The sequence below is a fragment of the Stegostoma tigrinum genome, chromosome 11 (genome assembly GCF_030684315.1).
Source record: "Stegostoma tigrinum isolate sSteTig4 chromosome 11, sSteTig4.hap1, whole genome shotgun sequence".
Classification (NCBI taxonomy): Eukaryota; Metazoa; Chordata; class Chondrichthyes; order Orectolobiformes; family Stegostomatidae; genus Stegostoma; species Stegostoma tigrinum.
Genome location: NC_081364.1, coordinates 15,080,511 through 15,099,379, shown reverse-complemented (window position 1 = coordinate 15,099,379; position 18,869 = coordinate 15,080,511). Strand labels below are relative to the sequence as shown.

The 18,869-nt window shown below is 39.4% G+C and overlaps 1 protein-coding gene across 2 annotated transcripts in view; it reads left to right on the top strand.

Annotated features, from left to right (window-relative positions):
- LOC125460246 (guanine nucleotide-binding protein G(i) subunit alpha-2) overlaps positions 1 to 18,869 on the top strand; it is a 239,458-nt gene that overhangs the window by 116,950 nt on the left and 103,639 nt on the right. For both annotated transcript variants that reach the window (XM_048547482.2, XM_048547484.2), the window contains exons 2-4: positions 1,807 to 1,849; positions 3,710 to 3,851; positions 11,862 to 12,022. In XM_048547482.2, the coding sequence (XP_048403439.1) occupies positions 1,807 to 1,849; positions 3,710 to 3,851; positions 11,862 to 12,022 (346 nt within the window). The remainder of the gene's footprint in view (positions 1 to 1,806; positions 1,850 to 3,709; positions 3,852 to 11,861; positions 12,023 to 18,869) is intronic.

Genomic DNA, 18,869 nt, shown 5'->3' with positions numbered 1-18,869 from the left:
ATTTTGGCCACCATGAAGATTAATAACTGTTAAAATAATCCAGAGAAGGTGGTCATGGGTAGTTTCAGATTTTGGGTAATTTAGAGATCTGGTTGATTCTTAATAAAAATAAAATTATTATCCATGGCTTTCTGCGAGTGTTGGGCAAGTTGCCGGTGACGATTTGGTAAAGCTGGTGAGTCATGTAAGCTGGACACAAAAATATTAAATACCAACATTTCAATTAGTATCAAACATTCTGTTTTATTACAAAATGTTTTGGGACTGTCTTTGACAATTCCTGTTTTATTTTGGTTGTGATGGTTGCTGTTTTGGGGCATAGACCATTGTTATAAATAAAACATTTGCATCAAAACTGTTTTTAAAAACTGAAGAAAGCAATTAAGAATTGAGCATAAAATGATTGTAACGTTGTCAGACTGAATTCCGGAATTGACTTGAATTTCCTATCTTAGTTTCATTTAGTTCAGGGATTGCCAACTCAATAAATCCAGAAATTTATATTTGCGATTTTTTTTTGTGGCATAACAACAATGAATTAGTCGGCAATTTTGAGTACCAGTTGCTACATATCCCTTTAGCTTGCATGCTATACTTAATTAAATCGTGGCTGTGTTTCTTCAGACCTTCTCCCCATCCCACACCTGAAGAATTTCTTGTTCATCTCCTTCTCCATGTTCCTTCTGTATGACATTGAAGTAAAAAGAACAGAAAAATCACTAATTATCTGTATTATCATACTAACGCATGTTGGGTAGAGAAGGTGATGTTGTGCATTAGGTGTTCCCAAGATTGAGACATTTGAGAGAGATTCTCTGGCATCTGCAGTTCCTACTGAGGCTTCACAGTGGGGTTAAAATTGTATTCTAAGGAAGGGTCTAGGCCCGAAATGTTAGCCTTCCTGTTCCTCTGCTGCTTGGTCTGCTGTGTTCATCCAGCTCTACACCTTGTTATCTCTTAATTGAGACATTTGAACTAGTTTTAAAAAAGAAACCGTTGCCATATTTCAATGATATTTTGACTTTCCACCTCCATTTAAGCATTGTGACTGTAAGTAAAGCCTATTGCTATTGATTTTCCTTCTGAAGTGAAGGGTAATATTTGCAGCATGTTGTAAATGAACAACGTTAACTTCTGATGTATCTGATTACATCGATACTCGTTTAAGTGGAGGATAATTAACATTTTATGTGTGCTTTTAAAAATGAATTGCAGTTAATTTCTAGTAATTACTGTTCTGTGTCTATTATAACGTTCTCCTTATGGAGAAGGACATGTTGATTTGCTGTGCATTGTTTTGTTTCATTTCATAAACATCTCATTATTCATTTTAACTTTTCTATAGCTATATTTTTATTGAATTCCAATAAGGAATTTTAAAAAAACCCTTTAAACTGGCCTGTAGAATGATGTCCATGGTTGGAATTCAATAAAGTGGCTTCCTTCAAATGCATGATGGGCCGATTTTACAAGACCTCCCAATTACTAAAGATCACTTTTTAAAGATGTATTTAGGAAATAAATGTCATGTGTGAACAGAGAAATTCACTCCCTTCACTTCCCTTCCCTTCCCTCTCCAACATCAATGTTATCAGAGCATCTACATTAGTATTCGTGAGCAGAATGGGGAGACTGTTAGATTACCTCAGTGCAATTCATCATTTTGTAAGTGTATGCTTCAATTAATACAGACCCAGCCTACTACAAAATGTCAATGACTGTGTACAGGCCTGAGAGATTTTGTTGTAATGTTTTATTATTAAATCCAAGTTCTTGAAAGCAATCTGCATTATTTTGTCTTGACAGGTGCTGGAGAATCTGGGAAAAGCACAATTGTGAAACAGATGAAGTGAGTATTATTTTTGATGTTTTGAAGAATATAAGCTATTTGTCCATGAACAGTATGTTATGCTGTCACTAGCGCACCCACTTTTTATATTGGTCTTTATAGGCACCTCACTACTACTTGGGGTTTGCCTGTGATCATCCCATCATACCACTCAGTGTTGCGTCAATGCGACAAGGAATTGTGAAAGATTAATCTCAATGAAATAGGTGTGAGACAAACCAACAATGTGTTGTGCCTCTTTGGATGATTAGAAGCAATTTAGTGCTGTATCGCCGGTTGTGTCTGATCTGAGACTATTTAATACTGACATTGAAGACCAATAGCAGAAGAACTGTCTATTCCGAAACATTGAGATCCTCCACTTGGATCAGAGCAATGTGAATTTATTTGAGGCTGCAAACATGGAGGTTATTTCTCAGTGTTAAGTTGCATTTATAGTAAGGGGGTGTAGGGGTATAAGTTATTTAAAGGGCCCTTTTAAACAAGGGGCATTGTGAAAAGGAGGACTTGGAAAGGAGAAAGGCAAACAGAAGGCATAAAAGCTCAAATAGTTTCCAAGGATTAGAACCACACACAAGGATATACAGCAAGGAAAGCTAAAATTCCTGTCTCTGCCTTAAAGCAAATTGCAACATGCTGTAATCCTGTTTTGACATTTTGAAACATTGTGAACTTAGTAATGAAGTGCTCAAGATGTGTCCATATTTTATGATGGTCATGTGTAAAGTTGCCATAATCCCAGAGGACCACAGTGCTGCTATTTCTCATTAGAGAGAGATGACTGTCAGTGAGTTTAACCTGAGGGTTACCATGTCTCAAGTGGGGGGCAGCGATGAGAAGTTGAGACCTTCATGGTGACCTCAGCCAATACAGGAATTGAACCCACACTGTTGGTATCACACTCCATTACAAACTAGCCATCCAACCAACCGAGCTAACTAGTGGGGCTCCGTATATTCCATGTACTCAAGCCATCCAAATACACACCCTATTCATACACTTGGTATATCATAGCTATAGAGCACAGAAAGGAATACTACATTCTATTAAGTAAAATGGTTATGACTAAGGTCCAGGATAAGGTATTGTATTTTATGAATTGTATGAATACTCAATATACACTGGTTGTTGGGAATTATCCTTTTCTCTGTATTTCTCAGTTTCACCATAGACTTGTTTCACTGATTTCCCCCATGGTATTTCCCACTGCTCACTGATTTTTCAAGATTCAGAGAAGGTGCTGAGTGTTTTGCTTTGTGCTCTACTCTGAAGGAATGTAGTGAAGTGGTTGGATTTATTGAATTGCCAGTTTATTCTCGATAAATCGGTGTATTTTCCTTAAATTACTTAACCAAGGTGTGTTCCCTAAATGAATGTTTAGAGGATGCCATTTAAAATATTCCTTGCTTGAAAGTTCATAGAAATCTCATTATTCATTTAAATGAAACAGTGCACAGCAAATTAACATGTCCTTCCCCAAAAGTAAGAGCATGCTATAATAGACCCAGAACAGTAATTACTAGAGATTAATTGAAATTCATTTTTAAGGAGCATTTAGCTTCTAAAACAAAATTTCTCAATGCTGCTGGGCCTGCTGTGTTCATCCAGCCTCACATTTTATTTTCTCAATTTTGAATTGTGGATCTGATTGTATTGTTTTTTTGTCCTTGCTGTTGGCTTGAACTAATTAGCTTTAATATAACACATTTTATGAATGACAGTTGCAGTAGTGTCAGGCAATGATTATATTACAAGTAGGTTCGAAGGCAGTGCAAGGCCCATGATTCCATGGATCTTACAGCCTGACTTTGTAGTGTAAGAGTAATGTAGAACTGAAAATTTTTTTCTTGGATTCTATAGGATTATCCATGAGGATGGGTACTCGGAAGAAGAATGTAGACAATACAAAGCGGTGGTGTACAGCAACACCATCCAATCCATCATGGCCATCATCAAAGCTATGGGAAACCTGAAAATAGACTTTGGAGAGCCTGGCAGAGCAGTAAGTCAAATCTGTAACTAATTTAGTGGAAGTTTCTTGTAAACTGACCTATGTGTTTGATAAGTATGCTGTTATGACATATACAAGAAGACACAAATTGCTCCTTTTTCAGTGGGTTTCATTTACTCTGGCATTGGAGCAACCAATTTTTTAATTTAAATTCATGCGTTGCATGCATTGGTGGTGGTGAGCTGCTTTCTTGAGCTGTTGGAGTCCATCTTGTGCAAGTACACCCACGGCGCTGTTATGGATATGTTCTAGCGTTTTGACGCAGTGGTAGTGAAGGGATGATTAATTATCTCGAAGTCAGGATGTTGTTGCTCGGAAGGGATCTATGGCGTTGCCTTATATCTCCTGTCCTTGCCGCTCTAGATGGGCTTGGAAAGTACTGTCTAAGCAGCATTAGTGAATTTCTCCAGTGCATCTTACAGATGGTTTATACTGCTTTGAGCATCCATGATGGTGGGACTGAATGGCAGAATATCCACAAACAGTCAAGTGGCCGCTTTGTCGTAGATGGTGTCAAACTTTCTTGACTTGGAGCTAAACCCATCCAGGCAATTGGACGGGTCCTGATCTGACTTATAGACGGTGAACAGGCTTTAGGGAGTCAGGAGTTGTTAATTAATCGCAGTATTCCTAGCCTCTAACTTGCTCTTGTAGTCACTGTTTGAGGTAAGTCCTGTTGAGTTTCTGGTCAATGGTAATGTCCAGGATGTTGATAGTGGCGGATTCAGTGATGGTAATATCACTGAATATCAGTGGGTGATTGTCATTCCATAGCATTTGTGTGCAGTGAATGTTACTTGCCACTTTTCATTCTAAGTCTGGGTATTGTCCAAGTCTTATTTAATTTGGATGCAGCGTGCTTCAGTATCTGAGGAGTCACAAATGATGCTGAACGTTTTGCAATCATTGGTGAACATGCCCCATTTCTGATCTTATGATGTTGGGAGCATCATTGATGAAGCAACTGAAATGGCTGGACCTGGAACACTACCCTAAGCAACTCCTGTGGAAATGACTGACCTCCACAACTGCAACTATCGTCTCCTGTGCCAGATGTGAGTAAAGCCAGTGGAGGATCTTTCCCCAGATTTCCATTGACCCTGGTTTTGCTAGGCTCCTTGCTACCTTGGTATTGATGTCAAGTGCTGTCCCTTTCTCCTCTACTGGAATTCAGCTCCTTTTGTCCATCATTTAGCCAAAGCTATGAGGTCTGGAACGGAGTGGCCCTAGTGGAACCGAAACTGTGCATTGCTGAGCATGTGCTGCTTGATAGTACTGTTGATGACGCTACTGATGATTGAGAGTAGACTGGGGTGATAATTAGCTGAGTTTGATTTTGTCCTTTGTGCTTTTGCACTCTGCTTCTTTCTCTCAACACCCCCGCCCCCGCCATGCAGTTAGTACACATTTACATTTTGAGTTGAATGTCTTCTTTAGGCATATGTAGCCATCAAGCTTTTTGTGTTGTTGGAGCTACACTCCTACAGGCATGTAGGGAGTATTCCATCACACTTCTGACTTATGGATGCTGGATAGGGTTTGAGGAGTTAGGAGGTGAGTTACTTCCAAAAGCATTTCTATTCTCTGACCTGCTGTTGTAGCCACAGTGTTTATACAAATATCCTATTCAGTTTCAGGCCCATATTAATCCCCAGGATCTTGATAGTGAAGGATCTAGCCATTGTAATGCCATTGAACATCAAAGGTGATGGTTTGATTCTCTCTCCTTTTGGAGCTTGTCACTGCCTGGAACTTGTGTGGTGCAAACATTAATCGTAGCTGATCACCCAAAGCCAGAAGGCCATCTATGTTGTGGTGCAAGTAGATGTGGACTCCTTTACTATCTGAGCAGTGGCAAATGGTGCAGAACAGTCTGCTGTGCAGTCATGGACCATTATCCTCAAACCTTAGGATGGGGGAATGGCCATTGATATAACAGCTGAAAATGTTTGTGCCACTGACTTTACCCTGACGAACTCCTGCAGGGATGTCCTGGAGCTGAAATGATTAACCTGCAAAAACCACAAGCATCCTCCTTTTGTGTAAGGATAGCTACAACCAGTTGAGAAATTTCTCCCTGATTCCCATTAACTGCAGTTTTGCTGGAGCTTCTTTAATGCCATGTGTTGATCAAATGCTATCCCGACGTCACCTCTTTCATCTACGTTCAGACCAAAGCCAAATGAGGTGAGAGGCTGAATGATCTTGGTGGAGCACAAACCAAGTCTTAGTGAGCAGGTTATCCCTGTCACGTGTCCTCAAACATGTCAACCTGGTCTAGTAGCTGTGCTCTTTTGCTCTTGGCCAGATCAGTTAGTAGTGATGCTACCAAGCCACTCTTGGAGATGGTCATTTGAAGTTCCCTGAAGACAGTACATTTTGTGTCCTTGCCACCCTCAATGCTAATTGCAGACAGTGCTCAATCAGGAGGGGAGTACTGGTTCATTGACCGAGGTAATGTGATCAATGTGAGAGTTTCTTTTGCCATGCTAGACCTGATTTCTTGAGGTCCACAGGCTCACTGGGCAGTGTAACAGCTGCACTCCACTTGCTAGGTTCCATGGTTATCCAAGAGTGTGAATATGGCTGTGATGACATCTTTCAATTCCCTATCACAGAAGTGCTTTCATGATCTACCAGAGGCTTGAGAAAAGATCCATTTATGTCTGTTATGCCAGTAATCTATCAAGATTAGCTGGTCCCTGGGAATTTTTCTGCTTCATCAGACTTTATCATCAGCACTTATTTGGAGAACATTAAAGTATGGGCCACTTTTGATATACACTGTTGTTGCAAAATTAATCATCACAATCCCTTGAATGGACAAGATTTTGTAGAATTATGTAATTGATCTGAATACTGTAGTTCTGATAGCTTGAAAGCAACAAAATTTCTATTTTGAATATTTAACTATCCAATTTTAAAATCATGCAACTACATTCAAAAGCAAACACTTTAAAGATTGAGCACTATCTTGGATTTGCAAAAATATTTCTAACTATAGACAAGGGCAGTAACAACCTGTTAACTTGAAATTTTGTGAATCTTTGGCTATTATCTGTAACATTAGAGCATGAAAGGACCATTGAAACAATACTCCAAAGATTCAGTGATGTAGAGATGCCAGTGTTGGACTGAGGTAGACAAAATCAGAAGTCACTTGGCAGCAGTTGACATTCATTGTATAATGGAATAGCCTTTATGATACACTTTCCTATAGTTGTCTCTCTACTGATCCCTATTATACACAACGTTCACTGACCACGATAAGAGATTTACTAATAATTTTCCTTTTCATTTGCTCAAAATGAGGCATTATGTCAACATTATGTTCAGTGCGTTGTTGTTGACTAGAATAAGACTGCACTAGATATTGCAGAAGGATTGTTTATCTCGGGGCCTTAGTTACTTTTCCCCTCCAGACATTAACTCCAATGTTTGGCAGACTAGCCAGAGAATCTAATAAACATTCAGCTGGATTGTATATATTTTGAATTGCAGGCACAGGAGGAATGAATGCATCCTAATGCAGGAGTCAGCTGTGAGTGGCTTCCTGGGATCTGAGATTTGGCTCCCCAGCAGCTTATGAATCTGCACACTTTTCAATCACCAGCTATGTTTTCAGAGAATTGTTACCTCCTGTGTTCCCAATGCATAAATATGTTTTTTTTTAAAATCTGCTATCTAAAGTCTTGTCATTCAATTGTTCAGTCTTTGCTAGTCCACGTCAAACTTTACCACGATGTTGAATCCAGATGTGAGCTACAAGTCCTAACATTCTGTTCAAGATGCTTACTATTTTGCATGGATTTGATGGGACAAATGACCATCTGTGCAACAACATCCCTTTCTCTTTTGCCCTCAGCTCTATGCCACTGACAGACTTATCTGGACTTGTCACTTCTGGCTTCAATGTCTCCAGTGTTATTGTTATAAGCCTCCCATCCTCTTCAAACGTCAATTTGTCCAAAACCCAGTTGGCTATTCTGTCTGGCCCGAAGCTCCATTTGTTCTTCTCCATTCCCTGACAGCCTACATTATGTTAATGTTCCCCATTTTTGTTTTGCCTCCAGTCCTAACTATCCTATCATATTTTGATTTTCCTTTCCCATCCCCTCCACAGGAAGGAGAATATGGAGGGAAATAGGAATTTGAAACTCTGTTATAACCAGTATCTCTCTTTGTGCTGTTACTTTCAAGACTCTTTCACCTTACCTTTTTGGATTGGGATACTTGAATTCTCATGGCTAGGACATAAGGTTATGTGAACAGTTGTTCCTTCATAATTTCTGTCAAATCTTGGGTTTGAGATGAAATCACTTTTCAGACTCTCAATTTTGCATCTGATTTCTAACGGTTATTCAAGTCTAAACTGTTCCATTACATCACTGACAACTTGCAAATAATTTGAAAGCATTAACGTAGTTGCCTGTCATTGTGCTGGACACCCTGAAATGGCAACCCTATGGCACTTAACCCAAGTATGGAATAGTGGGTTTTGATGAGAACTAGGTTAACGTTTTACTGTGCTACAGTAAATGCCTGATGACTGAATCTTGCACAAGGTACAAATGGTTCTGAAAGTCTTGATGCAGAGATTACTCAATTCACTCTGATGACAAGCTGTTATTGAAATAAAATTAAAAAGCATATTTGTGTCCTTTTGCACAGCTGTCGATTTAAGTTATCTGCCATCCTTATTCCTTTGCTTCCAGCTCTGTGTGGAAATTCCTTCCAGGTGTATGAAGTCATTATTGCACATCTTTGCTCTATAATTACGAACGATTCAGGTCATTCAGACCACTTTGACCTCATCTGGCAAGAAGTATTATGCAACCACATCCCTTCCCCACAGTTGATGCATCCAGTCTTAAATGATGCCATTTATTTTGCCTTTTATTTTGTTCAGGAGTCCAATCCTGCGGTCGGTATCTGAAGGAGGAAAACATTGATGTTAGTTTTAATGTGCTTTTTAAATTTAGTTTGAATCTGTTTCCTTTCATTCCTACAGTGGGAATTTAGCAACACTTTGTTTTATCCTATCTTTTATACTTCCTTATTTCATTTTTGAATATCCAGGCCAAAATAACCTTATCAGTGTCTGATTTATTCTATCATTGTACATCACTGATACATCCATCCCTAATTGTGCTTGAACTGAGTGGTTTGTGAGATCATGTCAAAGGGTAGCTACAAGACAATCCGATTACCATGGATCTGGAATCACATGTAGGCCAGACAGATAATAGGTGACAGTTTCCACCCCTAAAGAATATTGTTTATCAGAGAAGTTTTTATGACAATGAAATAATAGTTTCATAGTCACCATTAAATTCCACCAACTCCTGTGTTAGAATTTTAACCTGTCAACACCATTAGCAATGTATGTGTTTGCTTTTTCTTTCTACATTGAGCACTTTGCACTTGTCTGCATTGAAAAATCATTGCCGTGTTTCTGCCTATATGTTATTTTTATCCAACTTGTTCTGTAGTTTTCTGCATCTGTGCCTTTTTTTCCAGTTTGGCATCATCAGCAAATTCTTTGCAGTGTGGGACAGTCAGGTAAATGAGAAATTGTGGTGTTCTCAGCACTGTTTTTGATCGTTTTAGCTGACGGAAGTAACTTTTTGACCAATTTTAATGCTTGATTATTGGTTCACGATTTGATGAAAACTGACTACATACCACCTTGTTAGAATGAGTGGTAACTTAGAGTTTGAGTTGTGTTTTTATTTAATAAGACTGTGGTGTGGTGATGATGTTGATTGTTGTCACTCAGACACTTGCTTTATCTCGCTCTGCACCCCCTCCCCCAATTGCTTTGAAGAACTTTATTTCATTCCTGTCATGCCTTTTAAAACACTTCAAATAATTTTCTCACCCACTGAAGAAATAATAAGGAAAACAGAGGCATGCAACTGGCTAGAAGCTGGCATATGAAAGATTCATAAGGGGAAGCATTTTAACCATTTTATAATTACCCACATTGAATGCTGACCACTTAAACCTTTCATCTGCTTTGACGATTTCCTATCCTTTCCACTTCCGTTGTTTGCTGTGCAGCAGTACACTGTAGACTGCGCTAATTTACGCGTGTCGATGTCTGGATGACAGCACCATGATCCTTGATTTTTCATTCTAACTGAACAATATTCTTGTTGAAATTCCTAGCAACTGAGATGAATTTGATTTTTTTGTATTATCAGTAACTTCCTACAAATGCTCAAGGATTGAACAATGCCGCATGAGTGTAGTCTTACCGTTCAGTACAGTGCAGTTGTGTTTCTTTATTCTGAAGATGATTAATGTTGTATAAATGACAATCGAATGTGTCATATTTCACTCCATGTTTGAGTCTCAGTGGCTAAGGAGGAATATATATATTATTTGCTGAAACTCTTGCAGAGTAACTATTCATAAAATTAGAGCCATGTGGTCTAGTTCAAACATAAGGCTATACACACACAAGTATTGTCAGCATTAGGATTTTGACAAATATTTCAGATTTATAGCATTTCAGACTCTCAGATGGTACAACTGGGGAAGCTGCTGGCTTGACAAGTCCAGAAAGTAGAATCCAGTTTTTGAAATTTGACAAAAGTTAAATCCTTTCTGCTTATCAGTTTCTGAAATATTCTTAAAAGCATTAGAGAAACACAGCTAGCATGCCAAAGGTTCTAGTAGTGTTCTCAGTCTGTTCCTTTAATCAGAATTCAGCTTCTTGATTTCTTTTCATTGCTTGGGGAATTGAATACTCTCAAGTTACCATTTTGCACTTTCAGTAAATGGAATCCCCTAATTCAGTAAATCCCCTAATTTTACAATCTTACACTATAAAGTGACCCTGATGGAGGATAGTATTTTACTGGTATGGTTGGTTGGAAACTAGGAGCAAGAATAGACCATTCAGTCCTTCAAGCCCGCTGCACCGTTTGATATGCAAATGCCTTATTCTCTACCTCCAGAACAGCTTCCCACTTTCTTTTCATACCCCTTGATGACCTTAATATCTCTCTTTCTTTTAAAAAAAAGCCAGGCTCTCTCTTGTCTGCGATCAATGACAGTGTGTCCAAATTAACGCATCAGAAGATTCAAATCCAGAGTGATGCTTTGACAGTTTCTTTCTCTTGCTTGTTGGAATCCTAAATGCATTAATTTGAACGTTCTTAGGCAATTTCTTGGATAGAGTGGGCTCAAGCATAAAATATGATGATTTGGTCCAAATCTTGAGCGGTCAGAAGGATAACTGGTATGAAGTAAGAGTCCTAAGCTATTGCAGGATACATCAATTCCTTGTGATAAAACTAAAGATTAAACTACCGCACAAAGCAGGACCCCAGTGACCAGGTGCGAAGCGGCGTCAGCGGCCTAGTGCGGACCATGGTGGTAGCCACTGGTCAGACCACATGGAGGCCCCCTGCACACGTCTGCTGTAGAGAGCCTTTGGAAAGAGGGTAATGTTTGTCTGTTTAACTTTGCTCCTTGTTTTTCTGACCTATGGTTATAGTGTGTACAGCTGTAATGTAACCTTTTTTTCTTCATTTCTCTGTTCTGAGACTAAGATTATACCTGTGACTAAGATGGTGCCCTGTGTTGGTGACATCATTACACTGTAACTAACTTGTAACTGAAGAATCTGCGCCTAGGCACCTTTGTACCTAAAATGGTACTGTAAACGGCGACTTATAAACTTTTCACTGTACTCATTTGAATATGTGACAATAAGGCTCCATTCACTCGTTTGCCCATACTCGCCCCCTCTCATTCATTCATTCTCACTTTCTCTACACTCGCTCAATCACTCCGCTCACTACTCAAATCTGAAGGAAATTCATTCTTCAACCACTTGTTACCTCTTGAATTTGGGATATTTAATGTTGAATGGTATTTCTCATCAAAATATCATGTTAAGGTGATCACTGTGATTGTGCCGAACGGCGGGCAAAGAAGGAGAAGACTGATAGTGACTGTTACTAGAATACACTGGTGTTTATTTTTCAGGATGATGCACGCCAGCTGTTTGCGTTGTCTGGTACAGCTGAGGAGCAGGGCATCTTGCCTGAAGATCTAGCAAATGTGATCCGTAGGCTCTGGAGTGACACTGGCGTTCAAGCTTGTTTTGGTCGATCAAGGGAATACCAACTCAATGATTCGGCTGCTTAGTAAGTCTCAAGCCTCTTCCTTTTCCCTACTGCTGCCTCCATTTCATTTAGTTGCTCAGCTGAAAGTAATGAACTGTAGATTGTATCTATTATGAAACCACATTTGATATTTGCAATAACCTCAGTCGCATCTAAAGTAAAATGTCCAGTGTCATGTTGTGTTGTGAAAGTTCCATTGCTCCCAATGTAGCCAATCTTGGCATCCCTTTTTGTGTTGGGGGTGTGTGCGCGGGGGAGTGCTGGAGATTGCATTTATTTCACCTCATTACTATTTTGCGCAAATGTCTTTTTAGTCTGTCTGAAATCGCACCATACAATTCTTAAGGAAACTAAACCTCTCTTTGGTTTTGTTATACATTCCAATATTTATAATTAGAACAGACATACCAACATACCTCCAGATAGTGATTGTATCTATGGTGAAAATAGAATCAATTGCTGTTAAGGAAGTTATTGAATAAATATGTATAATATTTCAGGTAACGAGACAAGTTTGTCGTTTAAACATTCAGTCGCTTATATTTCCTGTGCTGACCATGTTAATCTCCTGAGAAAGTGAACCCCTCACAAGTCATAAAACAAACTGCTGGCAAAAATTATCCTCAAAAAAGTGGACGAATGAAACTGTAACAAATAGATGTGAGAATTGAGACAGATCAGACTGAAATTAGTGTGAATGATTGTATGAAATTTGCTAAGGAAATTTAGATCTTTGTCCCTACAAAATTCTCAGTACTAATGCTGTGTGTTTCAGGCTACTGTTCCAAAATACCAATGACAAGCTGTGCTTTAAGATATATGCTGTAATGGAGTGTGAACTAACAGACTAGCCACCAGAATTGTATGAAAATCCTAAATATGAGAGGGAATTTGGTTAATGCTTCTTTTGGTGTTTACATGTGAATATACAATGCTACCCACACTACCACTCAAAGGCATAATGTAATTTGCCTTCCTTTCTAAAGAGTCTGAATTGGAGTGCTCTAATAGTTGGTTAATTAATTTCTCAATTTATGAAATCTGAATTAATTAAGTCAGTTCTAAATTGATGCCTTTGCAGTTTCCAACTGTAGTTACTGCGCCAATCAATTTAATGTTTCTGCTGCAGGTGTAATTAAAGCATAGTTTAGAAAAATTTCTTCAAGGAAGATTGTGCGCAGGCAAGGATTATGGTACATCTTCATAACTGGAGCACAATGGCATTCAACTGAATTCTTCCAGGATAAACTGTGGGGTCACACCTGACCTACAGCTACTTAAGAAGAGATTTTAGATGAACAGTGCTGACTAAGTTTATCTCACAGGCCCAACCATATCGCAGTCAATTATTTAGGTGAGATTCATCAAAGCACAACGTTGTGAATTAAGTATGTTAATTATGTGTGTACGTACGTGTTAACTGTACTGTAGAATTGTGGTTTATAATGCAGGGTGCAATCTATTGAACTTGGTTGTAAAACGTATGCCAGGCTCAGCTGTCACATCTCCTCTCGCTCGCTAGCATGCTATGACTCCCATTGCTGAATTACACTGCTGCTGAACTTATCACCCCAAAGCAAGGAGAAGACCTGAGTGGGTGGATGGGAGTGGGGTTGGTGTATTGGTTTAGGAGTACATTGATTCGGCACATAACATTCAAATTGATTCTCGAGATTAAAATCAAAATACTTTGAACAGGTAGCGTAAAGTGTGCAAGCCCAGCAACGATAAATTGAAATACTGACTAAAAGAAATAATTAGCATTATAAGAAGCAGTAGAGTACAAACACAGATCTGTGTGCTGAGGTACAAACTTGTACCATAGTTCTTAGATTACAAATTGGCCCCTTTCAGTGAAGGGAAATAAGGGACAAATTTAGCATGGTTTTGCGCAGCTATTTTTCCACTAAAGCATGCTACGTATTATTCTTGCTATAAATGTCACCTGTAGCTTGCTTTCACTCAGACTAAGGAGTGTGTTTGCTAAATTAGAGGACAGTTTTAATCAGTAAGCTTGGATTGAACTTGTTCATGCCCACTTCATTCTGATTTCTTTTAACTGTCGTGTCTATTTGTTTTGGTTTAATTCATCCACTTTATAAATTCATCCTTAATCAGTTTGTTTTGTAATTTGCATTGAGGTTCAGTCTTTCATGAGATTAACATTGATAGCGCAGGGAATATAAATGACTGAATGTTTAAACCAAATGCAATATTGCCTTGTTACTGTAAATATTTTGAGCCTTTATTGATCGCTGCAGTTCAATAACTTATCCTAGTTGCACCAGAATCGGACTGTAATTCATTTAACAAGCTGGAATGTTCCATTGAAATGAAGCCATTTCATAACTAGTTTGTATATAAATCCATAAAGCCCTATAATGGATACATGATTGCAGAATAATGTATCGATTTGAAATGGTATGCTGATGGCACCGCTGGAAAGTTCTATTCAGCAAGGGGGCACATAGTATATATTCTGGGCAGTTGTACCACCTCAGGCAGCCTTGCATGTGGTGGCCACCTTGTGTTTTGGATGCTGCTTGTTCTTCGGCATTTCAGTCATGACCTGAAAAGAACTTCTTCTGTTTCTACCTTATATAGTTGTCTGGAACTTACTGTGCACGGCATTGTGCAAAGGATGTGTGTTTCCAATTTAAAATAATTTCCCTATCTGATCCTGCGATCTCCCACATTAACATTTAAAACATTCCAATCTGACAGAAAGCCAATTCATATCACTGCACACACATTTCCCTCCCAAGTTGGGCAGATGTGATCTTTACGGATTGAGGGCTGCTGGCACTGTCAAATCCCTGGTGTTGTTGATGGACATGTTTCTGCTCTTAATAGGGATTGCTGCCTCTTGTGTTTCTCAAGCTGACCAGGAGTTGACCTAGCCACTCAAAAGTGTGTCAATCTCTCACGCCAGTAAGATTGGTTGCTGTTATAATACATTAGCATCATGCAGAAGCAGGACTGTATGGCCTGCTGTGTTCATCCAGCTCCACACTGTTATCTTGGATTCTCCAGCATCTGCAGTTCCCATTATCACTAAAACTACAGGAGGTTGTGTGCACAGTCTGACCATTACAGAAGTCAACTTTCCATCTATGGGACTGCATTTACACTTGCTGCTGCGATTAGGCTGTCAACGCCATTAAAGACACCTCCCACCCCAGTAATGCTGTCCTGCAACCCCTTCCCTTCTGTCAGGCAGAAGTTTGAACTGCACCAGCAGGTTGAAGAACAGTTTCTTCCATGCCATTATTAGACTGATGAATTGACCCCTGTGCAACTTCTATTAATGCTGATCTTGCTTTGTGCGCCTCCTGTGCAGCGTAACCTGTGTGCCTCACTCTAAGCGTCCTGTGATCTGGATAGCCTTGCTTACTGTGATGTGCCAGTACTGCTCATAAATAAGCTTTTTACTGTCCCCCAAGTAACAGATTTTATTCTTTCATAAATGTGTTTGGATAAGAGATCACCAAGTTTCACCTTGCTCAAGAAGTAGGTGAGCTTTCCTAGTGAACATTAACAGGCAGTTGCAACAGCCAAGTACAATCCTAATCTTAAACCTCTTCACATGCAGGGAATTTGAGCCATTTCCTTCGTCAATTGTTGTGCTACTGAGATTAGTTTATTTGACATATAGCTGATGTCTAACCTGGGACCTTTCCAGGCTTTTGGGCAATAATTATTTCAGTTCCTTCATCAAAGACCTTGTCTCTGTCATTAGGCCAGATGTGGGGACCTTTACTAATGATTGCACAATGTTCAGCATTTATGACCACCTCAGACAGTGAAACTGTCCATACCCAAACACAGCAAGATCTGGACAATATGCAGGCTTGTGCTGACAAATGGCATCTAACATTTGCACCTCACGTGCAGAGCATCACTATAAGAGGATCTAATCGTCACTCTTGGACAATCAGTGCCATTACTCTTCACAGACTGCTGTTACATATTTCTTAACTGACTTGAGCATGATTGGTAAATGCCCAGAGAGGAGGTTGTTTTCCATCTTTGTAGGGAGAGTCACATCCTTACAAACATAAAAGGAAAAGATTGAGGCTGGTTGCTCAAGATTGTTATATTAGAACAAAGTAACATTGAGCGTCTGTAATGGTTTCGTTAATCCATTATACAAAGGATACTATTCATTATTCTTGTGCTGTCAGGCTGTTTTAAATTATGAATTTTACTTTAGTGAATAAATTACCAAACATACACTGGACTTTGCTTATCTGAAGAATATCGAATTTACCCGTAAGCCTGTAAACATCAGCATTGTCTTGCCAGACTGTGGGGCTACTTCCTCATGAGACTGAGAGAGACATGGTAGTAGTTTAACCTGAGGGTCACTGTGCCTCAGGCAAGGAGGGAGACTAAGGAGGAGAGTCCTTCATGGTAACCTCACCTGGTAGGGGAATTTAAACTATGCTGTTGGTATGGCTCTTCATTGTAAACCAACCATCTCATAACTGGAATTAAGGGTTATGATGAGTGGGTGTAAGTGGAGCTGAGTCTCAAGAAGATCAGCCATGATCTTATTAAATGGCGGGACAACCTCAAGGGGCCAGATGGCCTACTCTCGCTCCTAGTTCTTCTGTTCTTATAACTGACCCCCTTGCAGCGTAAATGATGCTATTAAAGGAACATAAGAAAAATTAACTCCATGAACAATGATTTGGAAGTTCTTGCTGCTAATTGGTTTTCAAGTGTATATATTTGTTCACCATCACTTTATGTAGAAGCTTTGGCTAATGGTGATAAATGTCCACATTATGCTTTAGATTTAAATGCACTGATGCATTAGAAACTTATTGGCTTGGATTTTCTGCTGGAAAGACAGTTATGATGGATAGGAGTTATACATGGGAACCCTGCAGAATCCCATGTTACAACTTTCCAAAGGAATTCCCAGGAAATTGAGATTTCTGCTGGACAATTAATTCTCCTTCACCATTTACATTAGAGACTTTGGAGTAAAATAGGAAAAGTTGGTTTAAAAGCCTATTGAGTAACTAACTACTTAATGGACCCCGTACTTAGCTCAGACACTCCCAACTACTTCTCCCTCAGATCACTTACACCCAGCCCCCATGACTCTGACCCAACCAGGCTCCCACTGGACTCTGTTTCTCCTATTCATCCGACCTATCCTCCTAGTACTCTAATGTCACATTTACCTTGTGTACTTACGGTTTAACAGCAGCTGTCAAAGTGTCTATGGATTCTGGACTTTAAATTTCAGAAAATCGCAGCTGACTGCTATGCAAAGGGGAGTGTGGTTTTCTTTCCTCTGACAGGCTCCTTCATAGCACAGAGCCATCAGTATGGAAGTATGCCTCTGTGTGAGATTGCTACTCCTTGGAAAAATCCAGCCCATTTACTCTTCAGTGACGACATTTATCTGCAGTATTCCTGCTGACTGACTTCCATATTGCATGTTACATCACATTCTAGGTTAATAAATCTATTTTACTGCCATTTTGCAGGGATCCTGAACTAGGAATATTGCATCTCTCAATTGCACTAATTTTATTTACACTTCTTTTGTGTGTCTTCCAATGTTTGAAATTGTGCATTTGACCAATTAGTGTATTTTTCTACCATGCTCACTGGACCAGAAACGTTAACTCTTGACTTCTCTCTGTAAATGCTGCCAGACTTGCTGTGCTTTTCTAGCAATTTCCAATTTGGTGTGCATGTATTTATTGGACAAGTTGCATAGGAACACAATTGACTCAAAATTTGCTTCCAAGTCAAATATCACCATGACTTGGACAAGTTTCACAATTCCTAAATTATTAGATTTAAATCCTGGACACTCCACTCAAGGACTTCAGTACTAACTGCATCTTGTTGTAGTCAACGACAAACCTAGTATCATCGCCTTAGATTAGATTAGATTCCCTACAGTGTGGAAACAGGCCCTTCGGCCCAACAAGTCCACATCGCCCCTTGCAGCATCCCACCCAGGCCCATCCCCCTATAACCCACACACCCCTGAACACTACGGGCAATTTAGCATGGCCAATCCAACTAGCCTGCTCATCTTTGGACTGTGGGAGGAAACCGGAGCACCCGGAGAAAACCCACGCAGACACGGGGAGAACATGCAAACTCCACACAGACAGTTACCCGAGGCTGGAATCGAACCCGGGTCCCTGGTGCTGTTGTTTTATTAAAGCAAACATTTATAGAATCTTTGATTTTGTAAACATAGGTATAAAGTGAGCAAGCAAGGAACATGTCAAACTTTTAGGAATCACAGGTTAGGTCTTAGCTAGAGCTTTACGGCCAGTTCTGTGCAACATGCCTTAGAAAGGATGATAAGGTCTTAGAAAAAGGCGCAGAGGAGATTTACAAGAATATTACTAGGAACCCATGATATCAGTTATATGAACAAACTAGAGAAACTGGGATTGTTCACCTTATAAAAGTTTAATAGGAGATTGAGTAGGGATGTTCAAAATCTAGAAGGGCTTTGATAAACTAAATAAAGAACAAATATTTTTGTGGCAAAAGGGCAAGTCACCAGAGGATACAACTTTATGGTAATTGGCAAAAAAGCCAGAGGTGAACTTGAGTTCTTTTAATCCAGTGAGTTGTGATCTGGAGGGCAGTGTCAGAAAGAATGAAAGAAGTTTATTCTAAATAAGAGTTTACAAATAAAAACTGGACAAGTACTTGAAAATGAAAATTGTGCAGGGATTAATTCAAATGCCTCTCCCAAAGAGCCAGCGCAGCCACAATTTTAACCTCGAATGTGCTGTCTCATTCTTAGATAGAGGGAAACCAGTATGTGAAGAACACCTTTGATTGTATTTTAATTCCCTCAGAAAATGATTGAAAAAGA